General features: G+C 27.7%; 2 protein-coding genes across 3 annotated transcripts in view; one reads left to right on the top strand and one right to left on the bottom strand.

The window, feature by feature from the left end:
• Positions 1-3,361, bottom strand: part of LOC129963230 (tyrosine-protein kinase Abl-like) — a 62,632-nt gene extending 59,271 nt beyond the window's left edge. For both annotated transcript variants that reach the window (XM_056077430.1, XM_056077431.1), the window contains exon 1: positions 3,044-3,361. In XM_056077430.1, the coding sequence (XP_055933405.1) occupies positions 3,044-3,191 (148 nt within the window). In that variant the 5' untranslated portion in view covers positions 3,192-3,361. The remainder of the gene's footprint in view (positions 1-3,043) is intronic.
• A 624-nt stretch (positions 3,362-3,985) lies between these two features.
• The window catches only part of LOC129963140 (uncharacterized), a 49,012-nt gene continuing 25,037 nt past the window's right edge, over positions 3,986-27,960 (top strand). The window contains exons 1-6 of the mRNA XM_056077241.1: positions 3,986-4,139; positions 4,942-5,008; positions 8,779-8,843; positions 10,613-10,806; positions 18,261-18,368; positions 22,454-22,576. Coding sequence (XP_055933216.1) covers positions 4,137-4,139; positions 4,942-5,008; positions 8,779-8,843; positions 10,613-10,806; positions 18,261-18,368; positions 22,454-22,576 — 560 coding nt within the window. The 5' untranslated portion in view covers positions 3,986-4,136. The remainder of the gene's footprint in view (positions 4,140-4,941; positions 5,009-8,778; positions 8,844-10,612; positions 10,807-18,260; positions 18,369-22,453; positions 22,577-27,960) is intronic.

Below are 27,960 nucleotides of genomic sequence, written 5' to 3'. Positions count from 1 at the left end.
AAGACTTAGAATAATAATTTAATATTTTAATAGCATATATTAAATTATTTAATCTATGCTATTATTTAAATAATTTAATTATTAAATAGCATTATTTAATAGCATTTAAAATCATGCCATTCACAACTTTTTTTTAAGTAAATACATTAGAAAATTTCATATAATGTCCAAAACAGACAAAAGATTTTTTTTTCTTCTTTTTTCTTTTCAGAATCAACTAAAAAGAAAAGCAAGAAACAGAAAGTACTTCTTTTTTATTAATATAGTCATTAGGCTCATTTGAAATTATAATAGATATCATAGATATTAATTACAAATTATCATAAAACTAGCTTCTAAAATTGCATTATAATTAATGATATAAATATGCATTCATTCTTTTATTGCTGCAAGATAATAACAAATCAAATAAAACTTATTTTTGAATTATGTTTTTATTTGTTGGTAATATAATAAATATATAAATATATAAATACCCAGATTAATCACATCTTAATAAAGTAAATTTTTATTACAAAAATTAAAGTTGTTAGCTTTTCTTTCTATAATAATAATAAAAATATATACACAAAAACTATAGTTAAATATAGAAAATATGTACTAATTAACTAACTGATCCAAGTTTTCAGTACAATCAAGTAAGAAATTAGTTAAATAAAATGATGGGTTGATTCAAAGGAATAACTGATGTATTGATAAATAGGATTATAATTTTTAATATACTTTTTAGCCCATTTTTAATAGGGGTTTTAAAACTTTGGTAGAGAAATCAATTACTAACATCTGGTGAAAATAATTTTTAAAATATAAGCAAAAAACAACTATAATTTCTTTCTTTCTCCTTCCCTCTCTTTATATCAGTTATCAAAATAGTTAGGAAACAAAACTTTCATATCATTTGAGATCAAGTATAAATTTTCTAACAATAAAATGAAAATCTTAAATATTTTAACTTAATTTTTTCTTGTCTGATAATTTGCAGATAACTGCATTGATGGGAAAAAAAAAAAAAAAAAAAAAAATGAAACTTAAAAAAATTGCTGAAATTTCACTCTATTACAAAGTTGATATTTTAATCATAACTGATTAAAGTTTCCATGTTTTTATATGTCATTAAAAAGGATAAATTTATCAAAATAGACAAATGTTAGAATTTCAATAATACAGCTTTAAATTAATTTAGCATAACATGCAAAAAATTCAAGCCAATATAATCTTTATAAATCTACATTTTCATAATATTTAAAACTGTTATAAGAATTCTTTTAATATTTTTGCGATTCTCTAACTTTTAAAAATTATATGCAGTTATCTACAAAAGGAATTGTTATTTTTAATATCATAAATTTAAGAAATAATAATTTAAGAGGCAAAATTAAATGTCTGTTTATTAAAGTCAAGCCAGATTTATTGGACTTTTTGGATAGCTAATTTATTGTCTAAAGAGTGAATTAAAGTATACATTAGCAAATATTTTAAAACAGAAAAAAAAAAAAAAAAAAAAAAAAATAGCTAAATTTTTAGCATTGGCATGTTTTTGAAAGCATAAATTCAAGCATAAAATATAAACACAAAGTTATTTATATCATTCTCATAATGTGTTGACATTTTGATAATGATATAAGTAACATTTTATTATTGGCAAATAGAAGTACTAAAAAATTAATAAGAAAGTTATGAGTAGAATATAATCATAAAATAATAATAAAGATCATGATGTTAAAAAAAAAATGAAAACACTGGATTTTGAGTAATATACTATTTATCATCAGCTTTCTTCTCAAAACAATCATGCTAAAAAAATCTCTAAAAATAGAGAAGTAGGATATTGCTCATATTTATGGCAGTTTTCATTCTATTTAAGGTTAGCATAAAATTTCCCTTAGGAAAAATAAAAATGCATAAACAGAAAACTATTAAACTATTAATTATTGAATAAAAATATTTGAAAGAATATAATTGTTACAAGAAAAAATTGTGACTATGTGTTAATTCAATAGATTAATTTTTACAAAAAGAATGTCTGCCTGTATTTCCACACAAAGCAAAATTTTATATTTATATTTGTAAAATTATATTGAAGCAGTAAAATAATAAGAGAAAATGCTGATTTTCAGATATAAATATTATGTGAAAAACTATGAACAACGTGAAATGAAACAATGGACAATATATATCTAATTCGTTTCAATAAGAAAAAAGTATTAACAGCTTCTATTTAAGGTAAAAAAAAGTTTACTAATATTAACTTGAATTCAAAAGTAATAGCTTAAATGGTTTTAACATTTAAAAAGAAAAGAAAACACATTTTTAAAGAGAATGTTTAACTTGGTTTGAAGAATAACAAAATATCAAATTACACTTTGCAGTTAATTTGAACTTTACTTCTAGTTATTTATTAGCTAAATAAAAACATATATTATTGTAAAAGATTGCAAAAGGCTGAAGAAGCTTAAATAAAAGTTAGTGACAGTAAAAATCTTTTCTGTTGACTGCTGAGAAAATTCACATACAACGAAAATTGGCTACACATTTTTGTTAGTATTTTAATAATCATATGAATCAGTATAAAACTACTGAGATGTCAAACATTAACAGCACTAATCAATAATAAGATAGGAAATCTCATTAAATGGAATTACACTGAAGTGCTATAAGAAATACCATTAATTATCAGGTAAAAATTTAAATTTTAGGTTCAAACTCTAGTTAAAAAGGAAGAGCTTTATGCAACTATTTTTTTTTTTTTTTCAAATTTTATATATGTATTAAAACAAACAAACAAAAAAAAACTTTTCACAACAACCAATACCTGTCATTCAATTATTTACAGAAAATCTATGATCTAAATAAATTAAAAAGATAAGACTGGCAAGCTTAGTATTTTTTTAAAGAATTTATCAAAAGTTATTTGTAAATTAAAATCGGAAAAGTAATTTAAAATAGTAAAAAGTAATTAATTCTTATTTGCAAGTTTCCAATAAAGATGATTAGTAAAGTGAAGAAGCAACAACATAAGATCATATCTAATATAATTACTTACCACTATGTTCAGTGAATATATTTCCTGCTCCAGATGATATTCTAGTATCCTTTGATTTAGATTTATGTTTTGTTGTTTTACCCCCATGACTGCCACTACCAACTGATGAACTGCTTCCTCGATTTTCTTTGCCCTGCTGGGCACCCATGGCCTAGCAAAGGAAGATTTATCCAGGCTTTAATCTCACCATTAACGCTGTGATTATATGATCACAAGATAATCATTTTGTGGCATAATTTTTAAATACACAATGCACCATCAAAAGCCCGAGACTGTATCAAAACATTGGACAGTAAACAGCCATCTTCCACTTGCTCCTTCTCTTCCGGCTTAACGAATGAGATGAGAATGAACTATTTAACCTCGTCCTCAGCACACGAAACAGCGACTGTAATGCTCTGATTCTCCCAAGTTTTTATCTTTTCTTAACTAAATTTTGATATAAATATAAATAAGGAATAATCATTTCTTTTACGATGCATTTTAGTATTGTACAGGCAACTTCTTACATTTTAATAGACAAAAATATAAGAATTTGACCAGCATTCTGAATTAAGTCACACAAGAGCAGTGAGAAACACTGTTTTCAACACTCTGAAGGTGATTTCACATGAAAATAGAATTCATTTACAGCAATCACTTTTAAATATTTAATAGAATATAATTTTTCTGAGAAGTTATCTAAATTAAAATTAGATAACAAAATAAAATGATTGATGATTATAGTTTTCCCACTTGAGGATAAAGATACTTTTTATTCATTAATTTGATTCCATAAGAAAATAAAAAAACTAGAAAGGATTTTTAATTATTTAAATATGAAATCGATTTATTTTCTCATTTTTTCGTAATCAATATTTTTGGATGGCTAGTGAAATTCCAAAGTTTTTGGCATGTCAATGCTAGTTGTAACGGTAACCGTAACATATATCATGATATACATATGATTTCTAAACAAATGCGCGGAACGGTGTGAGACGTTTGAGGCTTCCATTGATTGAGGATACATGTTCTTTCGGTGTGTGTGTTATTTGAAGCCTAATCATATTTTTAGTTGCATGAATTTAGCATTCAGATTGAAATTTTGTCTAAAATGGTATGTGTCTTTTCTGAAACATCTATTCAATTTCTGTCGAAAATGATTTTCTATTTATAATTTTTTGTTTATATTTGAAATATCGAGTCTAAAATAAATAAATTGTGTACTATTTCTCCTTTTATGTGGGACTTTTTATTTAATACAACTTCCGAGATTAATTTGTACTATTAACTACTTGTAATAAAATTTCGTTGAGTGATCACCAGTATTAATTATACGTCCTTAATATTATTATTCCATATGCCTCTAACTCATGATCATAAATCAAAAGAATTTTCCACTTACCATATATTTAATAGTATTGTGTCTTAATCGAGATTTGAGTTTAAATCTGAATCACCATCAAAGCATTTCATATGTTCTTTTTTTCTAGATGAGATAAAATATTGTTATTGTTTCGTTTTCAGCGAGTACCGCTTAGTTAATATTCTAAATTTATTTTCGAATAGGTGAGGTAATAATTATATAATGTTTCATATTCAAAGATAATATACTCAAATCATACGTAAAGCAATTTCAATTTTCACTGGAAATTTATTATAATTTTATTACGTCATATATTTTTGTAGGATAAAGAAATAATTTTTAGTTTTTGATGTAGGCGAAGGACGATTTTGATCCGTAATCAGTTTCGATTTTAAACAGTCTGTCACTCAAAAAAATGTAGAAAAAATCAAGTAATTTGGATATTGAAAATATTTTAATTATTTATATTCATTACGGCATTCGCCATTTTTATATCATATATATGTATATATATATATATTTATTTATTTTCTGAGATGTGATTTAATTTCAGAATGAAAATAATGTGCATGTAATTCCTGATGATTTTCTAATGATTTCACCATCATCTAATACAAATGGTAAGAATTCTTTAAAAAAAATTAGAAAATTTAGACTTAGACTAAAATTAGACTTTAAAAAAAAAAGTAATTCTACTCAATTTCTAATCATATGAGTCATTGCAATTCATTCAAAAGATTTATTCCTTTTTGTAATTGATTAAAAGTATGTTTTAATATGTATATCAGTTGTTTTGATTTGTACAAAATGTTGAATACTGAATATCTTATGTTTATTCATTTTATATTTTAATGAAATATTTTAAAGTGGAGTATTATTTAAATGCAAATTTTTTTTTCATTACATTTTTTTGACATTTAATGATGATTATAATTAGAATGATTAGAATTTGAAAATTAAATAGATCTAATAACTTTATTTGACTGCTGCAACAATTCATTCACAATTAAATTTTGTGCATATATATGAATTCAAAATTTCACCAGTTCTTAAAATATTGTCTTGGAATATATTTTTGTAATCTTGTGCATAAGTACTATAATTCCATATGACTTTCTATTTTCCTGTGATTTATTGTATCAAAATAAGTAATTGCAAGTTATAATTTCCAATTTCAATAATTTTTGTGCTATTTACAGATTTTATATTTTAATTTTAAAATTAGATTTATCACGTTTTTTTTAAAGGCTAGTCTCTTTTGAAAGATCATTCTTAAATTATGGAAATTCTAAACATTTTATATAATTGAATATAAGTGAAAATATAAATTTTTACAAGTATTTTTTTGTAGATTTTTTTAATCTTGTTATGTTCTTAATCAAGTAGTCTATAAATTTTACATTTCATTTTGATAAATTGCTATATGCTGCATTTGATAAATTGCTGTGTTATTCTTTTTTCTTTTGGTCTCATCTCCTTAGTAGCCTAATATTTTAGAGTATTGAGGTGCTGAGATTAATTCCCAAAATTTTCTGTTTTTCATTACTTCAGTTTCTTTTGCTATTTACTGTTTGAGAGGATTTCTTCTTCCAGTTCCAATATTGATCAAAACCTGCAGTCCACCAGTAGAAAATATAGTTTTCTTTTCATCCATTCCAAATGGTTTTGTTTACTGCTTGAAGAAGCAAATTTCCAATAATTGTTTCACTGCAACAGCTTCTGTTTCTCAGGTCTTGAAAAATCGTAATCTCACTGCCGACTCCTCTCTCAAATCTTGGAAAATCCATGCCAACAGAAAAAGTTAATATCTTTTTCTTTGCATTTGAATCTGGAACCTTCTAGACCCATAATTATTAATGAAAGAAATGTTAATAAAGTGGATACAGAAGGATCAGGAAACAAAATTAAAGAATGTATTAAATGTATTTATTAAAAAAAAATGAAATGAATGAATTAAAATGAATTTAAGAGCCATTACTTCATCTTAAAGTAAAGATGTAAGCAGTTCAGCTAAAGAATGAATAAATGAGAGACTAACAAGAGAAATACCATGCTTGACAACATGGCCAATCAAATGCTTAGAGTATAAATCTTGATGTCATGCATGGATTGCAGACATGGACAGAATATGTAATGTCATGAAAAGTACTGAAATTTGAAAGTCATTTTTAAACACTTTAAAAGTGTTTAATTTTGATTTTTTTTTTTTAAAAAGAAAGGCCTTAAAAAGTATTTCTCTTGAGAAATGCAAGAACATGTCTTTTTCTCAGACATTGAATTTCGTAAATTGAATGCATTGTAATAAAGTTTTGTTTATGAGATATAAATGTAAAAAAAAGAAAGCCAACAAAACAGAAGAATTTGGAGATGGAATCCAGGAGTGTCAATACATATTAAGATAATGCTTACTGACCTTTTTCAACTCCCTGCTTCTTCAGTAATAGTCTTTACTTTTAATTGAAGTACTGAAATGAGCAGTATAATACCTGAAAGGGCAGTATAAAATGCTACCATGTCATACTTGTTGTGTTTTTATTATTTTAAAGGATGATGAATTAGTTTTAGTTATGCTTGATAAATGTATATTTCACCTTTACGTGTGTTGTTTTAGAAGGATACTTAGATTGATCCTTCCAACTTTACTGTACTATATTAAATTGTAATTAGTTAGTTGATGGTATAAAATACAGTATGATTAAATTTTAAGTGATAGTGTTTCCTTTTGCAGTGTTTTTTTATGTACCCATATTGTTTGAAAATTGTTTCTTGGGCTAATCTCTTCAAATTTTTGTTTAAAAAAAAATTGCTATGTTCTGAAACAAAAAATTTAAGAAGTAAAAAAAGTTCTGCACTTTTAGCATCTGCATATCATTTTTTATGATTTTTGCCTTTTCTCTTTTTGTGAGTGTTATAGTTCCCCCCCCCCCCACACACACACCAAGAGAAAACCTTAAAGTTTGAATAATAGTTTGCCCTAGTTGGCAAAGTAATGTGCTGTATGACCAGTAAATTAGGAATGTGTAATTGGGCAAAAAATTTCTTAGGTTTAGAGGCCCACTAAGAATGGATTTTTGAAAATATTAATTAAAAGTGTATTTAAAAAATAAAAACAAAATTTAACTTGCTTTAGCCATAACATCAAAGCATATTATCTCTCATAAAAGATTTTTACATTGTTTTAAAAATTAAAACAATGGGTTTTCAATTTTCTCAAATGAATGCATTTTTTTCTTTAGTTTTAGTATTTTTTTGAAAAATTAGTTTTGGACACAATTTTTCCCTATCTGTAACGGAATTCAGAATAATATCATTTCATTGTTTGAATTCATGAGTCATTCTGTCAATTTTAACATTGTCATTAAATAAAGTGCTTTCTTTGCATTAATTTAAGCTTAAAAATCATTTGAGGTTTTTAGGAAAGGGAGCATAATACCTGACCATCTTAGAATTTCATAAGATTTCTCTCTGTCTCTGTCTCTCTCTCTCGAAGCTTGCAGTCTCTATATTCATCCTAAATATCAATATTTGAAATTTCCCTGACAAAAAAATAACTTATATAAATTTTTTTTACATACAAGATAAGTGAAATGTGTAATTTTCTAATATATAAAGTCTTCCCATAAATAACATTTTATTAGATGATATCAGTTATAATGTTTCAAATTTTCAAGGCAAATTTAGCTAATTTTCATTCAAAACTTTCAGAGTAATATTTTAAATTTTGTGTGTTTGTGTGATTTTATTTATAATACCTTTTTGATTACAGAACCACTAAAACCTGGAGATAAAATTCTTCTACAAAACCTTAAAAATAAGACATTGGAACTTGTGATTGTAATATACAGAGCTACTAATCCAAGATCATATAAGATTTCAGTGGCTACAAATCATATATTTCTTAATATATACACCAGAAATAGAAAACATCTAATGTCCTGTTGTGCCTAACAATCCCCGAGAATAATAAAGTTACTAATAAATTTTTATTAATGTTTAAATTTCTTAGCATATGATTAAGATGATATGTTTATTATTACTAGAAAAGTGTTGTCTGAAGCATGAAATTCCAGACAATAAAGTTTATATTATATTTTTGATTATCTATAATCTAATCTAATCTCTTCTCTCTGCATCTTTTCAGTTGGTGGATCATTAAAAATTTTCTTTAGAAAAAATATATTTTTTAGAACTTAAACATTTATTGTTATTTTTGTATTTATTTTTTGAAATTTTAAAGTTTAATTAAAATTAACTTACTAATTTTTTCCATTCATAATATTTTGCCTGTCTAGTTACGATAGCTTGGGCAAATGACATAAGATTCTATGTAAATGAAATATTTATGTGTTGCTAATTGAATTTTAATTGTCTTTATATCTTTGTTCCTCAGATATTATTGATTTGACGGAAAACAATGATGTTGATGATTATGAAGTAACTTCTAGTTCTGTTGTAGTATGTATTAGAAGTTTTTTTTTAAATGTTATTTTTTTTCCTCCTAATTGGTACCTGCTGAGCAAAGCTTGGTCTTCCCGATATTATGAATAATTTTACAAAGAAGAAACATAGTTTAGTTAAACATTGCAAACAATAACTGATAGGCACCTGAATTAAATATCAAAAATATCTTCTTTCAATAAAAATTGAAATCCTAAAACAAAATTATAATTTTTCTATGTATAAAATAATTTTTAATTACTAAAAAATTATTTCATTTGTTATAAAACTTTTTTCTTAAAATTTCCTTTTGCTTTAAATTTATTAGTGAGGAAGAAGACAATTTGAAGAAAATATTTTCAATAGGTTTGGATTTCTATTGAGAATAATTTATCTGGGAATTTTCAAATAAATTTATATAGAGGTTACTCAGACTCTTTGTGAGAAATAAAAATGTTTTTTTAAATATCGCAAAACTCTGCATTTTTTTTAAAGGTTTTATTCCTTAGATTATCATCCTTCTTCAACTATAACTTTAATTGAAAACAACAGAAAGCAAAATTACCATAATATTCACTTGATAATGCAATGACAGATTTAAGTTTTACAGATCTGAAGAAATAGATTTGCAATTCTAATTTTTAAGTACTAAATGCATTTATCTTTGTCAGAAAGGATAAAAAAGAACGTTTAATCAATGAATGAATCATGAATAATAATTCACATACATACATACTTTTTCATGGTTCGTAGCATCATTAAAAGTCCTTAAAACTGCTTATTTTTGCTAGTCTATATAAGGGCCTTAACCCTATAAGCCCTGACCGCCTGATATCACTCAGTTCGGCAGGGGTCTGATTGAGGCGCTTTGGGGTGGTTAAATGAGTTTAAGGGGTGAAAGGTATTTCTTGATGAGGTATATCTAAAAGTGTTAATTTTCTGTACAGTTCCCACCCCTTCCTTTTTGCTAAAAAAAAAAATCACAACATCACAATTATTTCGCAGTGTAAATGAGTTTTATATATATATATATATTAATGTAAATGAAAAGAAAATTATTATTTTTTAATTGTGATTTAATATATATGACAGCTGAAACTAATAATCTAAATAGGTACGAAAAGTTACGATGCTGGGACTTAAACTGTATTTATTTTTTCAAAATTAGGCTTAGTGATACAAAATTCCTGTCCTGTGAAATGATTCCTTTTGTGTATACTCTGCCCCAAGTGAACATCTAGAATAATTTAAGCTTTTGCCCAATCATTATGATTTAAACCTCTGGAGAAAAAAAATTTTGATTGTGTATGAACACAATAACTCAAAAACATTTTGAGCTAGAATTTCTTAATACCAGATTTCTGTCAAATTTGAAATGAATCAATGATTTCTTTTTGTCTGTTTGCCCCATTGCAAGTGAATACAATAATATCTAAATGCACTAAAAGCTGTTATTAATATTAACTTTATTTTATACATGTGTCGGAAGAAATGGATAAATCAAGTTTTCAATTCATTAGAGAAAACTGTTGAACTGTTACTGTTTATTGATGAAGATTAATCATGTTTTTTATTGTTAATATTGAAGTTTTTATGCAGTGAGGGTCGTTTTAAATCTCGAATATCCTTTGTTTTTGCAATGGAATTTATTTACTATGTAAATAGAAAATGAACTGTAAATTTTAGCCTAAAAATGACTATTTTTTTTTAATATGTATTGTAAATATATATAAATTAGTTTTAACTGTTAAATTAAATTTAACTGTTAAATTAATTTTCCTTTTTAGATTTCAAACAATTCAGTATGTCATCAGCAAGGAAGGTTTGTAGGACATGGTGATGAAATATATTCTTCTACAGAAGCACATCCTGGGTCTGCAGATGATTCAATATGCATATTGTATGAAAGAATTATTCCTAAACCAGAAGTTGAAGTTATAAATGAAGTAATTGCTAACAATGAACGAAATGAATCTACTAAGTAAGCATTTTGCCTTTCTTGCATGAGATATTATGGGAGGAAATTGCATTGCAGTACACTCCCGAGTATGCGGCTCCATGCTATCCAGCTTAGTTTTCCTATATCATAATTAAATAAGGAGGGCAAGGCATTGGAAATGGGTATCTGCTATGAGTTAAAATGCTGAAAAAATGGTTATCTAATAAAGATTTTTTCAGAAGTTAAAAGCTGTAAATTTTTATTCTTATTTTAGAATGTGTAATCATCACCTTTTCATGTCTGTGTAATCATTCATTAGTAAAAAAAATAAAATTCATTTGAGTCAATTTTCTTAAGAATTAGGCCAACGATTTACATTAATGTTTTGTTTGTTTCTTGCATTTAAGTTAACCATTTATGTTAAAAGTTTTACAGTTTATATATTTTAACTTTTTTTTTTCTAATTAATTCTTAAAACTTCAGTAGTAACATATATAAATTACCAGTAATAGAGTTTTCTATTTGTAGTTGACACATTAGCGGCTTTTGTGATTCACTGGGCCGTGACCACATTCACATTTTAGGAGGATAAATGGAGGATTTAATCCTCATTAAGAAGTGAGAAAATAGTATTATAACTGTGAATTTTGGCATAAAAGTTTTGTCATCTGGTATTGGTGCACAGAGAAACAAGTTCATAGAACTCCTGCCTATGTGGCTTTTTTTTTTATTCTACCTGCCATCCACCATATTAAGTGAAATACTCGGGAGTGTACTATATTTGTGTGCAAATTACCCCATATTTAATTTATTGATAACTAGTTTTAGGTCATCTATTAAATCATACCAATTATTTAATAATAATGACTGAAAACCTGATAATATCTAGAAAAACTATTGCGATACTCAATTATCAAAACATGTATTTAAGCACAACTTAGTTTGAATTTAATGAATAGTCTTAACTTTTTGAATCTTGTTTAATTCTGGACCATTTTATAAAATTACTTAAGCCTATTTAAAGATCATTGAAAGATATATTTGCAGAAAATTATAAATAAATTCTCTCCTTCATGTATTCCTTCTGGATACTTAGTCAGCATTTTTCACTTTTATTGTTTAACTAGCCGCCTTTCGCGACCAGCCGGTTCAACAGTATTACCACTCGCTACAATTTTCAATTAAACATTTTAAGTAACTAGTCTCTTAATAGATTCTCAAACAAAACATTTTTAATCTTCAAATTCTGATAGTTATACAAAACTTATACTGATGTTTAGATCGTTTCGTTCAATTTACTATATATATTTTCCTAATTTGTTGTCATTTCCGGTAAAACTTCAACTTTAATTTAAAGTGGAAATGCTAGGATTGCAATTAATATAAAGATATTTTTTTAATGAAACCAAGAGTTTTATTTTATTTATCATCTTTATTGTTATTTATTTATTATTAATATTATTGAATATGAGTATTGCAAACAGAATCGCTCGGTATTTAAGTCTTATGTGAACTACAAAATATTTTTCATAATTTATGTAATATCTCAAACAATAATTCAACAAAAATTTCTCGGATTCAGCATAAAATTCAGTTTTTATTTTTGCTTTCAAAAGGATTGAAATGAAATCCATAATAATATATATTTTTTTCCAGCCTATAAATATATTTCAAAAATTATGAAGTCTAAATTTAATGCAATAAGGTATCATATTCTGAGAAATATTCTGGACACACCAAATTTTAAATAAATGAATGAATGTTTCTATTTTCCACGATCAACTAAGAATTATTTATGAAGTTTTGAATGTTAAAAATTTAGAAAAACTCAGAATTTTCATAATCTTAGGCCAATTAATCTTCAGGAACCTGCACGCTGATTGGCGTATTTTCTTTGAAACGATCGATGAAAAATCTAAAATTATCCTTTTTTTATTGAATAGTGATATATAAATTTTCATAAATCAGTAAGTTTAAGTGATTGATTTAGTTGATTGGAAATTAACTCTTTTTATTTAAAATATTAGTGTTTCAAGAACATTTTGTTATTTGTGATTTCCACAGCAGAAGCTTTATGTAAAATCAAAAATTCGTTATTTATTAGAGCATTTATTGAATCAAGTTACATAAAATATAATCATTTTCCATTTAGACCATTTTAGCAAGTCTGTGTCTTACTAAAGGTTTACAAATTAGCTGTGTGACCCTGATTTGAAAGGATATCCTGCTCATGTTAAACAAAACTTGCCTTAAAATAAAACTGATTTATTGGATTAATAATATAGAGAGTGTAAAAGATCATAAAATAATTTTTCTTGAATTTATTTTAAAAAAATAGTATTTCATATTTATTTCATTTCCAACAGACACATATATTTTTGCAGATTTCATTTCCAAAAAGATTTAATTTATTTTTAGTTGGAGCTTTAATCATTGTGATGGCAACACTTTGAAAAAAGCTAATTTTTTCCCATGAATGCGAAATGTGCTCGTGCAGCTTTAATTTAATTTTTATTTTGTACGAAAAAAATTGTTGAAAAATATAGTTAAAATATTTATTTAAAAATTCATTAAAAATAGAAATTTAATTTTAAGGTTAAAACATTGGTATCATTTAAAAGATAAATTTTTGATCTTTAACTTCATGTAAAAATCTTTTTTTTGCAATAATATTTTCGGAAGCTATAGCAGAAACACGCCAAAATTTCGCTTAATTTTTAAATAAATAAAATTATAATTCAAAATTCAAAAAAATAACCCCCAGGTGCACATTCCCGGCCTCCAAGGTATACACGTGCCAAATTTGGTAGCTGTAGGTTGAATGGTCTGGCCTGTACAGCGCCAACACACACACACACATTGAGCTTTATTATAAGTATAGATTTCAAAATATCTATCCCCTCCATCCCCCTTCCATGCATTCCTTCTGGATACATAGCCAACATTTTTCACTTTTATTGCTGAGTTTCAAAATATCTATCCCCTTCCTTCTCTTAGTCATATCCTTATAATTTTATGCAGAAAATTTTTAAAAAATAGTATGCCTATTAGAAGGTTAGATTTTAAATATATATATATACATCATTACGTTCTTCATAATTTTTAAAAAGTAGATAAGTAATGGGTTTTGATTGTATTTTTTTTTAATCCAAAATAAATAGTTTCTTCTATTTAATTACTTTCAAAAGAATTATTTAAAAAAAGGTGTGTTTTTACTATTCAAGTTTCCTTAAGGTGTATTTTATTTATTTACTACATATATATTGGTTATATATAGTTTCAGTTAAATCATTTAGATAAAACATCATATCCATAATTTCATCAAATTGTCAGACATTATCCCCTTCAGTACCAATGTCTGAAGGGTTTGAGTCGATGAGCTCTTTCTATTCTTATTAGCCTAGCGTCACATCTAAGCCAAGCACTCAGGTCAATTGTATAGGTCCATCGTCTCGTATTTACAACTTTGAGCCTGAACGATCTATTTGAATTTTTAAATACTACAATATGGTGCGAAACTATAAGGTTTTTTTCAACTGCTAAATTGTGGCATTTGACCTTCATGTACAGATACTTGTTTTTTTTTTTATTTATTTATTTAATAGATTTATTAATATAAACAAATGACTCTTTAAAAGTGCATATGTGATTTAAAGGGACTCTAGCATTCTTGTTTCTTACTTTTTTTCTTTTTTTTTTTTTTCTTTGGAGAATATGAGAAACTGCGTTCAACTTACTGTTTCAGGGGGTGAGGGTGAAATATTTCTATTTGTGTTTTATAGAAATCTTAGCACATGTGTTGGGATTATATTGAACTTCATTATGTTAGACGTGGATAAGAAACACGTTGCCTTCTGAAATTATCGAAATGATTGGAATTTTAGTAATAACAGCAAATTATAAGATTTATTTTTCTCTGACATGCAGGAATATAAATGTAATATGCCATTAAATGTTTGCTCTGAACTTAAAACTTCTGAAATAAAACACAACTTAAGCTGAACTTTTTAATGATAACTGGGAAGAATGGGAATTTTTAAATTGGAATTTCATTATCAACAGATTAGTGTTTCTTAGTTTCCTTTTAAAAATTACTTATGGATAGCATTGGTGACTTTGCTTTCATGAGCATGCTATTATTTTTTGCATGCATAGTTAAAATGAATATTTTGCTTGTTTTGATCATTTCTATTAATGTTATGTTCTTTATACTACATTTTAAGTAGAAATATATTATGTGCATTATTTGTAAAATTAATTATATTAAAGTGCTAATTTTATGGGATTCCCTACCCCTTCTTATCTTTCTCTCCCTCTTTTTTTTTTTTTTTTTTTTTTGGAAGATTAGACTTAATTCAAAAAAATTCATAGGCCCAAGGCAACACTCCATTTCCAAGTGTGTGTGTTTTCGTTTTCCATATGCTGGTGTTGACAAATTAAAATGCCTTTACATGTGTTTTGTGCATTGTATATATGAACTCTTCTAATGGTGACAAGTTCCATGACATTATGGTGTTATTATATCTCTTTCATATATCATATAGTTCCTGTTCGTAAATTTGGAAGGAAAAGAGAAGCAGTATAAAAATAATTTCTGTGCAGAATATTTTCAGAAAATATCCCCCTTTCCCAAAAAAAGCAACAAAATCCAAATTTTTGATTAATTTTCAAATATCTCAGAGCTGTATAACCCTATTTTCCAAAATATACATGTTCCAAATTGGTAGCTCTTGGTCAAATAATCTAGCCTATAGAACGTCAAAACACATATGTGCATTCGTCTTTATTAGTAGTAGAAATTATGAGCATTGCTCTAGTAATATTCGTTTTGTGCTTAAAAAATGCAAATTTTTCAACATTAGCTGTTGTAGAGTTAAAACTGTAAATTTTTTTTTTTTTTTTTTTTTTTGATATTCAAGGCATTTTTCAGAATATATTGCATTTTCTTAACTTACTATAATAATTAGATGTAATCCTATATTACCGTTTACTTTTTATCCACTTTTATTTAATGTGCCTAAAATATTTTGTTACTGTGCAATTTTATTTCTTTTTGTAATGTGCTTGAAATAAACTTTATTGTGATTAATAAGATTGTTGAAATGTCTCTCTGGCCTTATCTCAACAACAATAATAAAAATCAAGAATGCTTTCAAAACTGAGTAGTGCACTTCATTTTGCATGTTGTCATTAACCCGTTGGGGCACACTACCCTTTCAATTTTAAACTCAAATAAAAAAAAAAAAATTGTAGATAACCTATTTAAGTCTAATTTCATGAAGATTGTACTTAAAACTTTGATTTTTAATATGTGTCATCAGCTGGAATGCTGCACCACTAGAGTTCTGAAAAGTCTAACTAAGCAAGCATTATAGAAAAGCCTGGAAATGAATAAAACTCTAGTATTTGGGGGGGGGAATTACTACTTTATTACCTGTGTAGGAGATTTCGCGTGATCATGCACCACAAGAAGGCATGCTCAGATTCGGTATTGGAGGGTAATACTTGAAACATTTTTAGTGTTTCGGAAGACTTAGTTGATCTCTCAATGCCATTTTCAGTACAAATTAATTTACAATAAAAAAAAAACTACATATATATAATTAAAATTATTTATTATATGAAACAAATGATAATAGAACTCAAAATAACAAAACAGAAAACTCAGTAAAGATGACCAAAGCTACTGGTTAAAAAAAAAAAAAAAGTAAATCAACAAAACTTTAACTCCATTTAACTTGGTCATTTCTGAGAATTCTGACCCTCCCAAACAATATTCCTTCAATTTCCACGAAAAACGGAGAAGAATAGAAACACACAGGTGTTTCCTTTCCAGCATAGTAACATGATTGGTGGTGGTTTCAGTTGATGGAACATCTAATTTTATCCAGTGATTATATGTGTGCTGTCTTAATAAAAAATATATAGAATAAATAGTTTAAGGCACAACAACAAATTCCTTGAAAAAATATGCTTTTACAAAATGGGATATAGTTATAAATTATGATTAAAATTGTCATCTATTATTAAAAAAGAAGGTAAAAAGGGTGTCTTAAACCTATTTTTTTCCCCATTTATAGTTGAATTTAACTAATTTAGAAGTGAGAGAAGTTAAATGTTCTATGTAGTGGAACATTGCACCACAAAAGCATAGCCATATTTATAGATATATTTTAAAAATCACAGTATAGAATATAATTATTAAATGGGAGTAGTACATACATAGAGTACATAGCATAGGAACATAGGGTAGTTAGCATTTCTTTTAGAAGAAAAATCTGAATGCATATCAATTGCATGTATAGTAAAACTCAGTTTTTTGACATTGTAAATAAACTATCAGTATAATGTCTTTATCCTGTATTCCTCGTTTCACAGATTTATGATGGTCATATTTATTATTTAATGTTTTTCTTTATATTTATCAGATGTATTTAGTTAGAAATTAGTATCATTAAGTTTATTACAATGAGGATTTAGATTACTTTTACATGAAATTAGTATCTCATCCTTTGGTACAATATTAATATATTTGTATTTTTTGTTGCTTATAAAATTTCAAATATTTCTCATAATATATTTCTGAGATATGGCCTGTCAAAAAATTTAAAAGAGAAGGGTGGCAATGTCTAACAATTGCTTTGATAATTGTACTTTAATTTATATATTCTATAATTTAATTCTATATATACACATTTTTCTCTTTGAGGGAAAGGAAAAACATTCCATCATGCTAGATAGGCTGTATTTTTTCTGTAGCATTTAATGAATTCAAAGGTCAATGGAAAATGTTTAATGTCAGTTTAGAGAAATACTGATAGAATGGGAAAAAGTCTTTTTTATTTACTTGGCTTATTTTTCACTTCCATTTGCTGGTTTAGATAAAAGAGGAAAAATCTTTTCCTTTTAGAGTTAATTTTATGTATTCATGTAAAACCAGAAGTGTTGCTTTTTAGCACTAACTTCAGATTGGTTTTTTTTCCCCCTATATAAGATTGCTTGCTGGAAATGTTTAACTTTGAAAATGTGAAGCATCATTTCAATATGTGCAAATATATAGCATTTACATTAAAATGTCATCTGTTGGAAAATTCAGAGTGAAAAGTTTTTATTTAAATATTGTGAATTACATGTAAATTATCAGTAATTCAAATTTTATCTCATATGGGCCAAGAAAATACATTCTATAGCCCCCTGAAGTGAGAAAATTCAATTACCATATTATTGATTTCTGACATAAATATTTTGAAATGAATATAAAAGCATATTTGGTTGTAGTTTTGATAATTGTTTCTTTACATTTACTGCTTAATTCATCCTTTTTGCATGTTCTCCATTGTCTGTTATATTGTGTTGCATTTTTTGACTTTATCTTTTCTGCCTTTTGGTCAATCATATTCTTGGATTGAATTTATTTTGTTACTTTATAAACAGATATATAAATGTAGTTTTTATTAACATAATATTTATGTAGAATGTATTTTGTTCTTTTTTAGTTCATGCCCTGTTTTAAATGGTACATATGCTAATTTTATACCTCCACCGGAAATTCCACAAATTCCTGATGCAAGAACCACTTGTTCTTCTCAGCCATTTAATTACAGGTAAATATTTTTACTCCTATTTTGTGTATAAATGTTTTATTTAGACTATTATTGTATGGATCAGGGTTGTCACGCCAATGGGAGAGCAGGAAAACGCAGGAAATTCAAAAATTGTATTAAAAAACCGAGAAAATGCTGGAAAATTGAAAATTTTTATAAAAACCGAAAAAATTCTGTTAACTTCAAGTTTCTTGGTTATTTTTTCCCCATTTAGAAAATGCCTATCTCTAAAGATTACAAGAATAAAATATCACAGTCATAGGTTCTAAAAATGAAACAATATCATTTGCAATTGTGCAATGAGGAAATACCTTTTTTCTCTCTCTCTCTCCCTTCTTTTTTCTGTTTAGATCATTCCAGTTTCAATTTATGAGAGAGTTGTTCTTTTTCCATGTGATTTCCAGATTGAAGCTTATGAGCGTGTGCAAGACTTCTGTAACTGAATGAATAGATTACCTTTCTCTGTGAAAGCAGTGTGGTGGTACCATACTTTAGTTTTTCGTATGATTTGTTTATTATTTCAGAAACTGCAAGCTTATTCAAAATAGATTAGAGATGTAAAAAAAAAAAAAAAACAACTATGAGCTACTCAAAATTCATATTTTATACAAATTGGACGTATATAAAAAAAATTTTGCTGAATGGTTTCGAGAAGTTTCGCAAAATTCATTTGTTGTGCACAGCTCGCTTTATAAAAAGATAATAAGCCTAAGTAATATGGGAACAAGCATTTACTAGACATGTTAAAAGAGGAAAACATACAAGACTGCTTCTCCGTTTAAAAGAATCATCATTGATGTTCGACTTAGTATATAAAAGGAATACAGGAAAATATGACATGTCAAATTCGGAAACGTCAAATGTAATGTCCGAAAATAAACTGATTTTCAACTTTTTAGTTCAAGAACGATACATTAAAGCTGAATTTGTAAGGGCTTTAAAACTTGTTCCATCACATTCGTCTTAATGCATTCAATAATATATCAGAAATATTTTCATATATGTCCATATAAAAATGAAATAGGTAAAAAATGTATATTAGGCTGTACGAAAATGTCATACCTTATTAAAAAGACTGTCGTTTTAAAAAGATCCCCCCTATGAAACTAAAAAAAATTGCAGAAATTGATTTAAAATACATAAATTGGCAAGTATGGATTAAAAAAGAATTCTTGCTTTGTAATATTTTTTTTGTATTGTTGTTGTTGTTATCATCAAATAAGTTTTATCATGATAACAAAAGCGTTTTGTGTTTTATTTCTCCTGAGTTCTTACTTTTGGGTGACTTATAGATTAAAAGCGTGAAAGGTAATATATCTCCCCTCCCCACTTAATATATAAATTTGGTCTTGCTACTAAATTCTAGATAATAAATAAAGAGAAATTTTCTTTTCTATGTAAATATAAACTTTTAATTTTCAATTATTTCATATAATAATGAATTCATACTTCTTCTCCTTGCTTTTTCCACTCCTTAAAATCATATTGCATTATGACTAGTGCATGAGTGCTATTCTCCCATTTCCTCATATCTTGAATATACATACGGGGAAAACACAGAGATTTTTTTTTCTCCTGGATTTGAGTGGCAGCCCTGACTTATAATATATTGAAATTGAAAGTTGAAAAATAAATGGAATGCTATCCTTTCTTGAGCCATCCTTCTTAAATTATTCACCATGTATTATGCAATAATATATATGATACTTGTATATTAAACTTAATTGCATGCCACTGATAAATTTTAAATTTGGCAATGTGCCATTGACAAACATTTAATAATTTTAATTACAGTTGACATTGGCAATTAATTGCTGGTATAAATTTAATATACAAGTATTATATATATGAAATTACACAAGTATTATATATTTTAATCAAATTCATTTCATGTCTTTTTAAGGGAATTAAAAAAATTAAGGCATAAGAAGAAAGACAAATTAAATGTTCTAATTTTTTTTATTCTCTTTTTTTCAAATGTTTGCTAATAAAAGTTGGAAATTACTGATTATTAATGAATGTTGGATTCATTACAGGTCTCCCTTGCTATGAGAATGTATTTAAATATTAGAATGTTAAATATGTTGGAGAAATACAAAATAGTACTTCAGCATGAAAAATAAAATCATTTTTATAAGTTTCAAAACATGATTTAACAATGTGAACATTGAATTAATGAATATCAGTTATAAAGAAGACCTCTGACATGAATATGTACCTGTGTTTCATTCTGATTACTTTTTATTGAATGTCTGATATTTGAAGTATTGAATTCCATTTTTGTAAACATTTTAATGAGTGTTTTTATCAATTCTTTAAACATTACTCTGCTGCAAATAGTCTTTATCTGAAATATATCATTATAGTTTTAGAAATAAATATAATGAATTAAATTCACTTTTGTTTGTTATTTATTAAAGATCGATTGAGACATTTTATTTTCTTTTATTATTATAATTCAGCTTGCAATATATTTCTAGAAAGGGAAAAATGGTTAAAGATCTTTAATAAAAGGGTAAATTTTAGGACTCATTATTCTCAGTTTTTCTCATAGTAAGTCAGATTAAATCCTTTAAATTAAAAACCCAAAATTTATACGATGGGCAAGGCATATTTTGTACCTAGAAATGATTTTGGTTTCAGTTACAAAATATGCTGTGCCCGCCCTCACTATTTTTTTCTACCATTCCTAAAATCTCCTGCATTCTACTAGTTTAATTGAATATAATGATTTCAAATTAAAGGATCAAATTGACATTGAGAACAAAACATATTTTGTTTCATTTGCTCTCTTAAGTATGCCATTTTTCATTTTTGCTTTTCACTTGGACGTTGATGATTTAAGTATTCTTAATAACAGCCAGCCTCAAATAACACTGAAACTGATAGAACTCTTTGTGTATTAGAGGTTTCTGGAAATGAGATGTCAGAATTCTTATAGTTAATTCTTTTTTCCTTTTTTTAAAATTAAATGTTTTGAAACTTAATGGATGTATGTAACTTAATGAATGTAATGAAACTTACATGAAACACTGATACTTATATATCATATCTCAATATTATATAAAAGACTTGATATTTCGTAACAAATGATTTTGATCAGGTAATCAGGATCTTATTATAAATGGATATATTTTCCTCATTCTATCAAAAATATTGATAGAAGGGGGAATTATATCCTTTTTTTCTTGATTTTTCCTTTATTATATTTTACCTTCTTGATTTTCTCTTTCACCTCTTTTTCCTGATTTAGATAGTGGGGCAGGGGGAGAGGTCTTTTCTTTTTGGAGATAATTATATGTATTCATGCAAAACCCCAAATTTTCATTTTTAGTTGTGACTTCAGATCGATACTTTTCTACATGTGATTACTTGCTGGAAATGATGTTTCACTTTGAAAATGTGAAGCATCATTTGAATATGTCCAAATATATAGCATTTATATTGCAGCACTATTTGTTGGGGAATTCAGTGTGAAATGTTTTTATTTAAAAATTGTGAATTACATGTAAATTATCAGTAATACAAATTTCATCTCATATGGGCCAAGAAAACACATTCTATAGAAAATTCAACCATCATATTATTGATTCCTGACTTTTAAAAATATTTTGAAATGAATATAAAAGCATATTTGGCTGTTGTTTTGGCAATTGTTTCTTTACATTTACTGTTTAACCCTCTGATTGTGTAATTCCTTAAAATCACTATTTATATGCTATATTTGCAAATAAGTTCAAATATTTTTCAAAGAAAGAGAACTTATACTATATGTCATGCCGTAATAATATAATAAAAATCTGTAATTGTAAAAATAAGTACTCTAAACTGCGAAGAACGTGGGATGCAATAGAAAATGGGCTGATTGCCAACCCGTGAAATACGCAGCTGGAGGGTTAATTCCCCCCCCCCTCATGTTTTCCATCATATGTTATATCATGTTGCATTTGTTGATTTAATCTTTTTTGCACTTGGTCAATCACATTCTTGGATTGAATTTATATTGTTACTTTATAAACAGATATATAAATCTAGTGTTTATTAACATAATATTTCTGGTTGAATGTATTCTGTTCTTTTTTTAGTTTACGCTCTAGACCAAATCCTCCTGTTGTAATGGGTACATGCATATTTCCACCAGAAAATCCTGCAGAAACTTCTAACATAGAAATTTCAGGAACTAGTTCTTCTGAACCAATTAATTATAGGTAAATATTTTTGCTCTTATTTTGTACATAATTACGTTTTATTTAGGCTATTATTGTATTGATAATATATTGAAATTAAAAACAGAAAAACACAATGCTATTCTTTCTTTAGCCACCCTTCTTATCCCTTTCGCGACTGGTATGTCATATATGCATCATCTACGAATGTATCTTACGGCTGGACATACCACCAGTGTATCGCTGAATGTTAAGCTCATGGTCTGATGATGCATAAAAAAAAATTAATCCAAAAGGATTTTGCTTAGCTGTAAGCCACACTAGATCTGTCTGATTATATGATACCGCTTTCTTTGCAGTGTCTAATTTTTCAATGTTTAATAGATTTCTATGAATCTGGAAGTCTGTGGAAAAAGGTTTGTCTGGGTTTAGGGAAATACTGATATATTTGGAAAATTTATCTCTTATATTTACTTGACTCTTCTTTTACTTCCTTTTGCTTGTTTAGATAGAAAGGAAATCCTCCATTTTTAGGAATAATTTTGTATATTAATGGGAAAACCACTTGAGTTAGTTTTTAACAGTAACGACTCATCTTTTGCTTTTCTGCAAGTGATGTAGAGTATTTGCTAATTATATTTCAACATAATTTAGTGAATTATTTATATATTAGTACTTTAAAAAATTTTCATGTAAAAGCTTAGAACTTTAAGAATAAGCTGGATTTACTACAGACTTTCAATTGTGAATACGCTGAATGATTCAAGGCTTCCAAAAATAAAAGTGAAGCAAAATATTTATGATATTCCAAAAGTACGTGAAGGTAATTGGTTACTCTTGCCAAAATATACCAAAACTAAATTAAAGCCAATCAACTTTTTTTTCCTTGTATACAAATTTTTTTATCTTTTTGCGATGGGCGAATCATGTATTCATCAACTACGAATGTCTCTCGCACCCAGGCATACCACCCATGTGTCTCTGAAAGTTGAGCTCAATGGAAGGCTGATGCAGGAGTGCATTCATTTTAAGCTGAAACAGCTTGTTTTCCTGTGTCCATTACTTCTGAAATTAACATAGTTTTAGTATCCGTACCTTTAGTTAGCTTATATTCTGCCTCACTTTGGTATTTTATTCATCAGCTACTGAGGGAGGAGGTATGCATAATGTAAATAAACAAAGCTGGATTCTTTAACTTTCCACACGATAGAAACATTTTTGCATTTCTGGTCTCAATCTGAGTTTTATTTTTTTATTATTACTTTATCTTCTATGTAGTTTTTATATTACTATCAGTTTTGTTGCATTTATTGTAGCATTCAGATGCCTTACATGTGCTTCCTTTTTTATTTCGGAATGTCTTGAATTCAATTAAATTTGGTAAGAAAACATTATTTATAAGAGGAAGAAAGTTGCATTATGAATAAAGCAATTATTGACAAAGATTCGTGGTCTAAAGAATTAGAAATCAAGAGTTTGAGTGATTCTAATAAAGATATTTTATCAGAATCTAAGCTCACTGCATGCATGCCTTCTAAATAAAATTTTTGTATTGTTTTTTAGTATTCATTTTAAAGTTTATTAATGTATTTTATCTATTAAAACTTCAGAATGATTGGAATAGGACTTCTAAAAATTATTTCACAATGCAATTGCATTTTAAAAAATATTTTTTAATGTTAAAAAAAAGAAAATGAATTATAAATGCTAATTTTAACATATATGGCAGCTGAACTAATATTCTAAATTGGTACCAAAAATTACAACGTTAGGGCTTAAATTTTATTTATTATAATTATTATTATTTTCAAAGTTAGACTTAGCGATGCAAACCCCCATCCTGTGGGATGATTTTTTCCGCATACACTCCATCTTTAGGGAATGTCTAGAATACAGACATCCTATCCCAAAAGGGTTAAATTATTCTCCATGTATTATTCAATAATATATATGATACATTTATATTAAACTTATGACATTAGTTAATTGAATGAAACTGATAAATTTAGATTTGACAATGTGTCATTGGTAAACATAGTTAATAATCTTAATTGCAACTAACATTATTATTACATTAACATTGGCAATTAATTACTGGCATAAATTTAATTCCCACGTAGTATGTATATATATGTATACACACACTATCTACCAATAAGTAATTGGGCACTTGTGATAAAAGAGATAAACACTATTTATTCATATACAATAATTAGTGGAGTGTCCATCTCAGGCAATTACAGCCTTAACCCTCCATGGCATTATTTTCCTCAAGTGTTTGACTGATGGACAGTAGTATATATATATTTTTTTACTTGGCTTAGAGAAGACATATAACTTCTTTCACCGAATTTGAATGGTTGCTGCACTATTGATTCAGCGATCCATTTCATGTCAAAGGTTTTCCTATAGGTTCTAGTCTGGATTCAGGTCAAGTGGATCCAATCTGTTCACCCCATTGTCATCATTCCAATCCATGGTGAACCTTGCAACATTACATTGTCATCCTTGAAATAACAATGATCCAGCCCATAAAATTGCCACAGTATACGAAGCACATTGTTGTCTAGAATAGGGGGGTGTTGAACTTACCATGAATTGGGATCAAGAGTCTCAGTCTGTGCTACAAGAAACATCCCCAGACCATAATTCCACCTCCACTTAACATAACTGTTGAAATAATGCATTTTGGCAAAAGGCGTTCTCCATGCATACACCAAACCCAGACTGCCATCTGATTGGAAGAGATTGAATATTGATACATCACTCCAGAGAACCTGTTACCATTCATCTATGGTCCAACTTCGATGTGCTTTACACCATTTCAACCGAGCACCGCAGTTGGATTTTATAATCAAAGGCTTATCGGCAACAGCATGACCGTGGAAACCAATCAAATGTGAATCTTTGTGGATGGTTTTTGTCGAAACAACAGTTCCAAATGTTTATTGGAACTCTTGGTGTATGTATCGATTTGGTCCGGTTTTTCCGAATTTCTCCGGACAGCACTCTATCTCTTAATTTCATGGGTCTGCAGACTCGAAGTTATGAATTTTGGAATGTTTAACTTGCTAGAATGTCCTTTAAGGATCGGCTAGTTCTATGACCAGGGGTGTTTGTGTTCCGGGGAAACCCCGGAATTCCGGGGATTTTGAACTTCGATACCCGGAAATTCCGGGGATCGTCGTTCAAAAGGAAGTAGGAATAATAATGAATTATTTATTTTGATCTGGGTAATTTTGTTTGCTTTGAAAGCAGAAAACGCAAGGTCAGTGTGTGTGGTGAAAACTTTTCCTTTCTTTCTCCAAAGGCAGTGATAATGCGTGAAAGGGGGGGGGGAACTTCTTTTTTGTTCTTTCCTTATTGCGAGTTATGACTCATTCCCCCGGTTTTCGGACATTCTCTTCTGGATTCTTTTCGGCAAGTAGGCGCGGCAGAAAAAAAAGGGAGAGACTTCGTTCGACCAGATGTGCGATAACGTGACTTTGGGTTCAAAGGTCTCTCCTGGCGTGGCGCCATTAAGTAGAGAAGGGGGATTTTTCGCCGTATTAGCTATTTGTCATTGATCGCTTCGCAACTTTTTTTTCTCCGCTGTGTAAAATTTTCGTTTCATTTATTGATGCACGTGTAAATTTTTCGTTTCGCTTATTGAAATATTTTTTTATTTATGTACGCAAGAGAATTTCACTTTGAAATTTCAGCATATGAAACAGAAATTACCCCTTAAAAATTCATATCTAATTAGTTTTACAGCATTAGATCCAGAGCTAAGAGGTAAAACCAGTACAATATTAGCTTTTGAAAAATTATCATCTTTTATGTCCCATATTTTTAGTGATAATGAAAAGTCAAAAGTAGAAGCTGAAATAAGGTTATACCAGAGTGATATTGATATCACCAAAGAAATGCTCTATACATCTGATGAAAGTGGAAATCAAGTCAAGTGTACAATTGATAAATATTGGTCTAAAGTTTTTAATTTAAAAGATGATTTCACAAATGATTATAAGTATCCTACATTGGCTAAATTGGTCAAAGCCTGCCTTAGCTGCTTCCATGGCCCATTAGTGGAAAGTGCATTCTACTTAATGGATACACTTGTCACTGACTATAGAACCTCTCTTAAGATTGATTCCCTAGATGCAGTGCAGACTATTAAATATGATTTAATGGCTTCTAAAGAAACCTCATGTGAAAAATATGGCTCAAAAAATCCAATGACTGATCCAATTCACAAAGATCTCTTACAGAATATGAACAGAAGTTGGAAAACATATCAAGAGGACTTAAAAACATGTATTTCAGATGAGTCACCTATAAAAGTCTCTGAAAAACCTTCTACATTAGCAGAAAAGCAAACTGCTTCTACCTCTGCATGTGCTGTTCTCGAGGAAATTTCTTCAACTGTAAATGAGGAAAATAAAAGCCAACCTTCCTGCAATTATGAAGTTCACCACAAAAGAAAGACAAGCCCACAAACATCAGAAAATAAAAAAAAAAAGCAGCAGAAATTAGATAATTTTTTTAAAAGCATTAATTCAGGTAATTTAAAATATTTGCATAAAATGTAGTAGTTTATATGTTTGAAAATTTATGGTTATTAATTTTGCAAAAAAAGTAATTCATTGAACTTTTATAATTAGGTCATTCAATACTTCATAATTGTAATTTTTCATTTCTCCCCCCCCCCCCCCCTTCTCGAAACTCCAAAATGCCGGTAGTAAGTACGTAAAAGTTTCAGGGGATTTTTTGGGGTCCCACAAACACCCCTGTTATGACAGAATTATGCCTTTCTCTAAGCAAGATAGCTTTGAATTCTGTAGTATATTGCATATGACTAATGCCTATGCTGTTTCCTATGAGATATCCTCATTTGTATGTGTCCAAATACTTATATATAAACTGACATTTGAAGCAAAATGCATTTAAGGGAATTAAAAATATTGATGAATAAGAAGAAAAACAATTAAATTAACTGTGCTGATGCTTTTTCCCCCTTTTCCTTCTTCAAAGGGTTATTAATGAATGTTGGAAAATTAATATATTATAATTTAATTGTTATTCATTACAGATGTCACTTCCTGTAGAAATATATTTAAATACCAGAATGTTAATGTGTTAGATAAATACAAAATGGTACTTCAGCACAAAAAAAAAAAAAAAAAAAAAAATCATTTTTTTATGTTTTGAAATAGGATTTAAAGATGTGAACATTGATCAAGGTTGCCATTCCACCGGCAGAATTGGGAAAGTGTTCTAAACAAACTGGTAAAGTGCTGGGAAATTTGAAAATTTTAATAGAAACGGGAAATTTTAAGTTTCTTAGTGTCCCCCCCCCCCCATCTGAAAAATGCCCATCTCTAAAGATTGCAAGAATAAAAGATCCTAGTCATCACATCCGAAAATGCAACAATACCATTGCGATT

The sequence above is a fragment of the Argiope bruennichi genome, chromosome 3, assembly GCF_947563725.1.
Source record: "Argiope bruennichi chromosome 3, qqArgBrue1.1, whole genome shotgun sequence".
NCBI classification, from domain to species: domain Eukaryota; kingdom Metazoa; phylum Arthropoda; class Arachnida; order Araneae; family Araneidae; genus Argiope; species Argiope bruennichi.
Note: the sequence above shows the minus strand (reverse complement) of the source record. Positions and strands in the feature narration are given on the sequence as shown.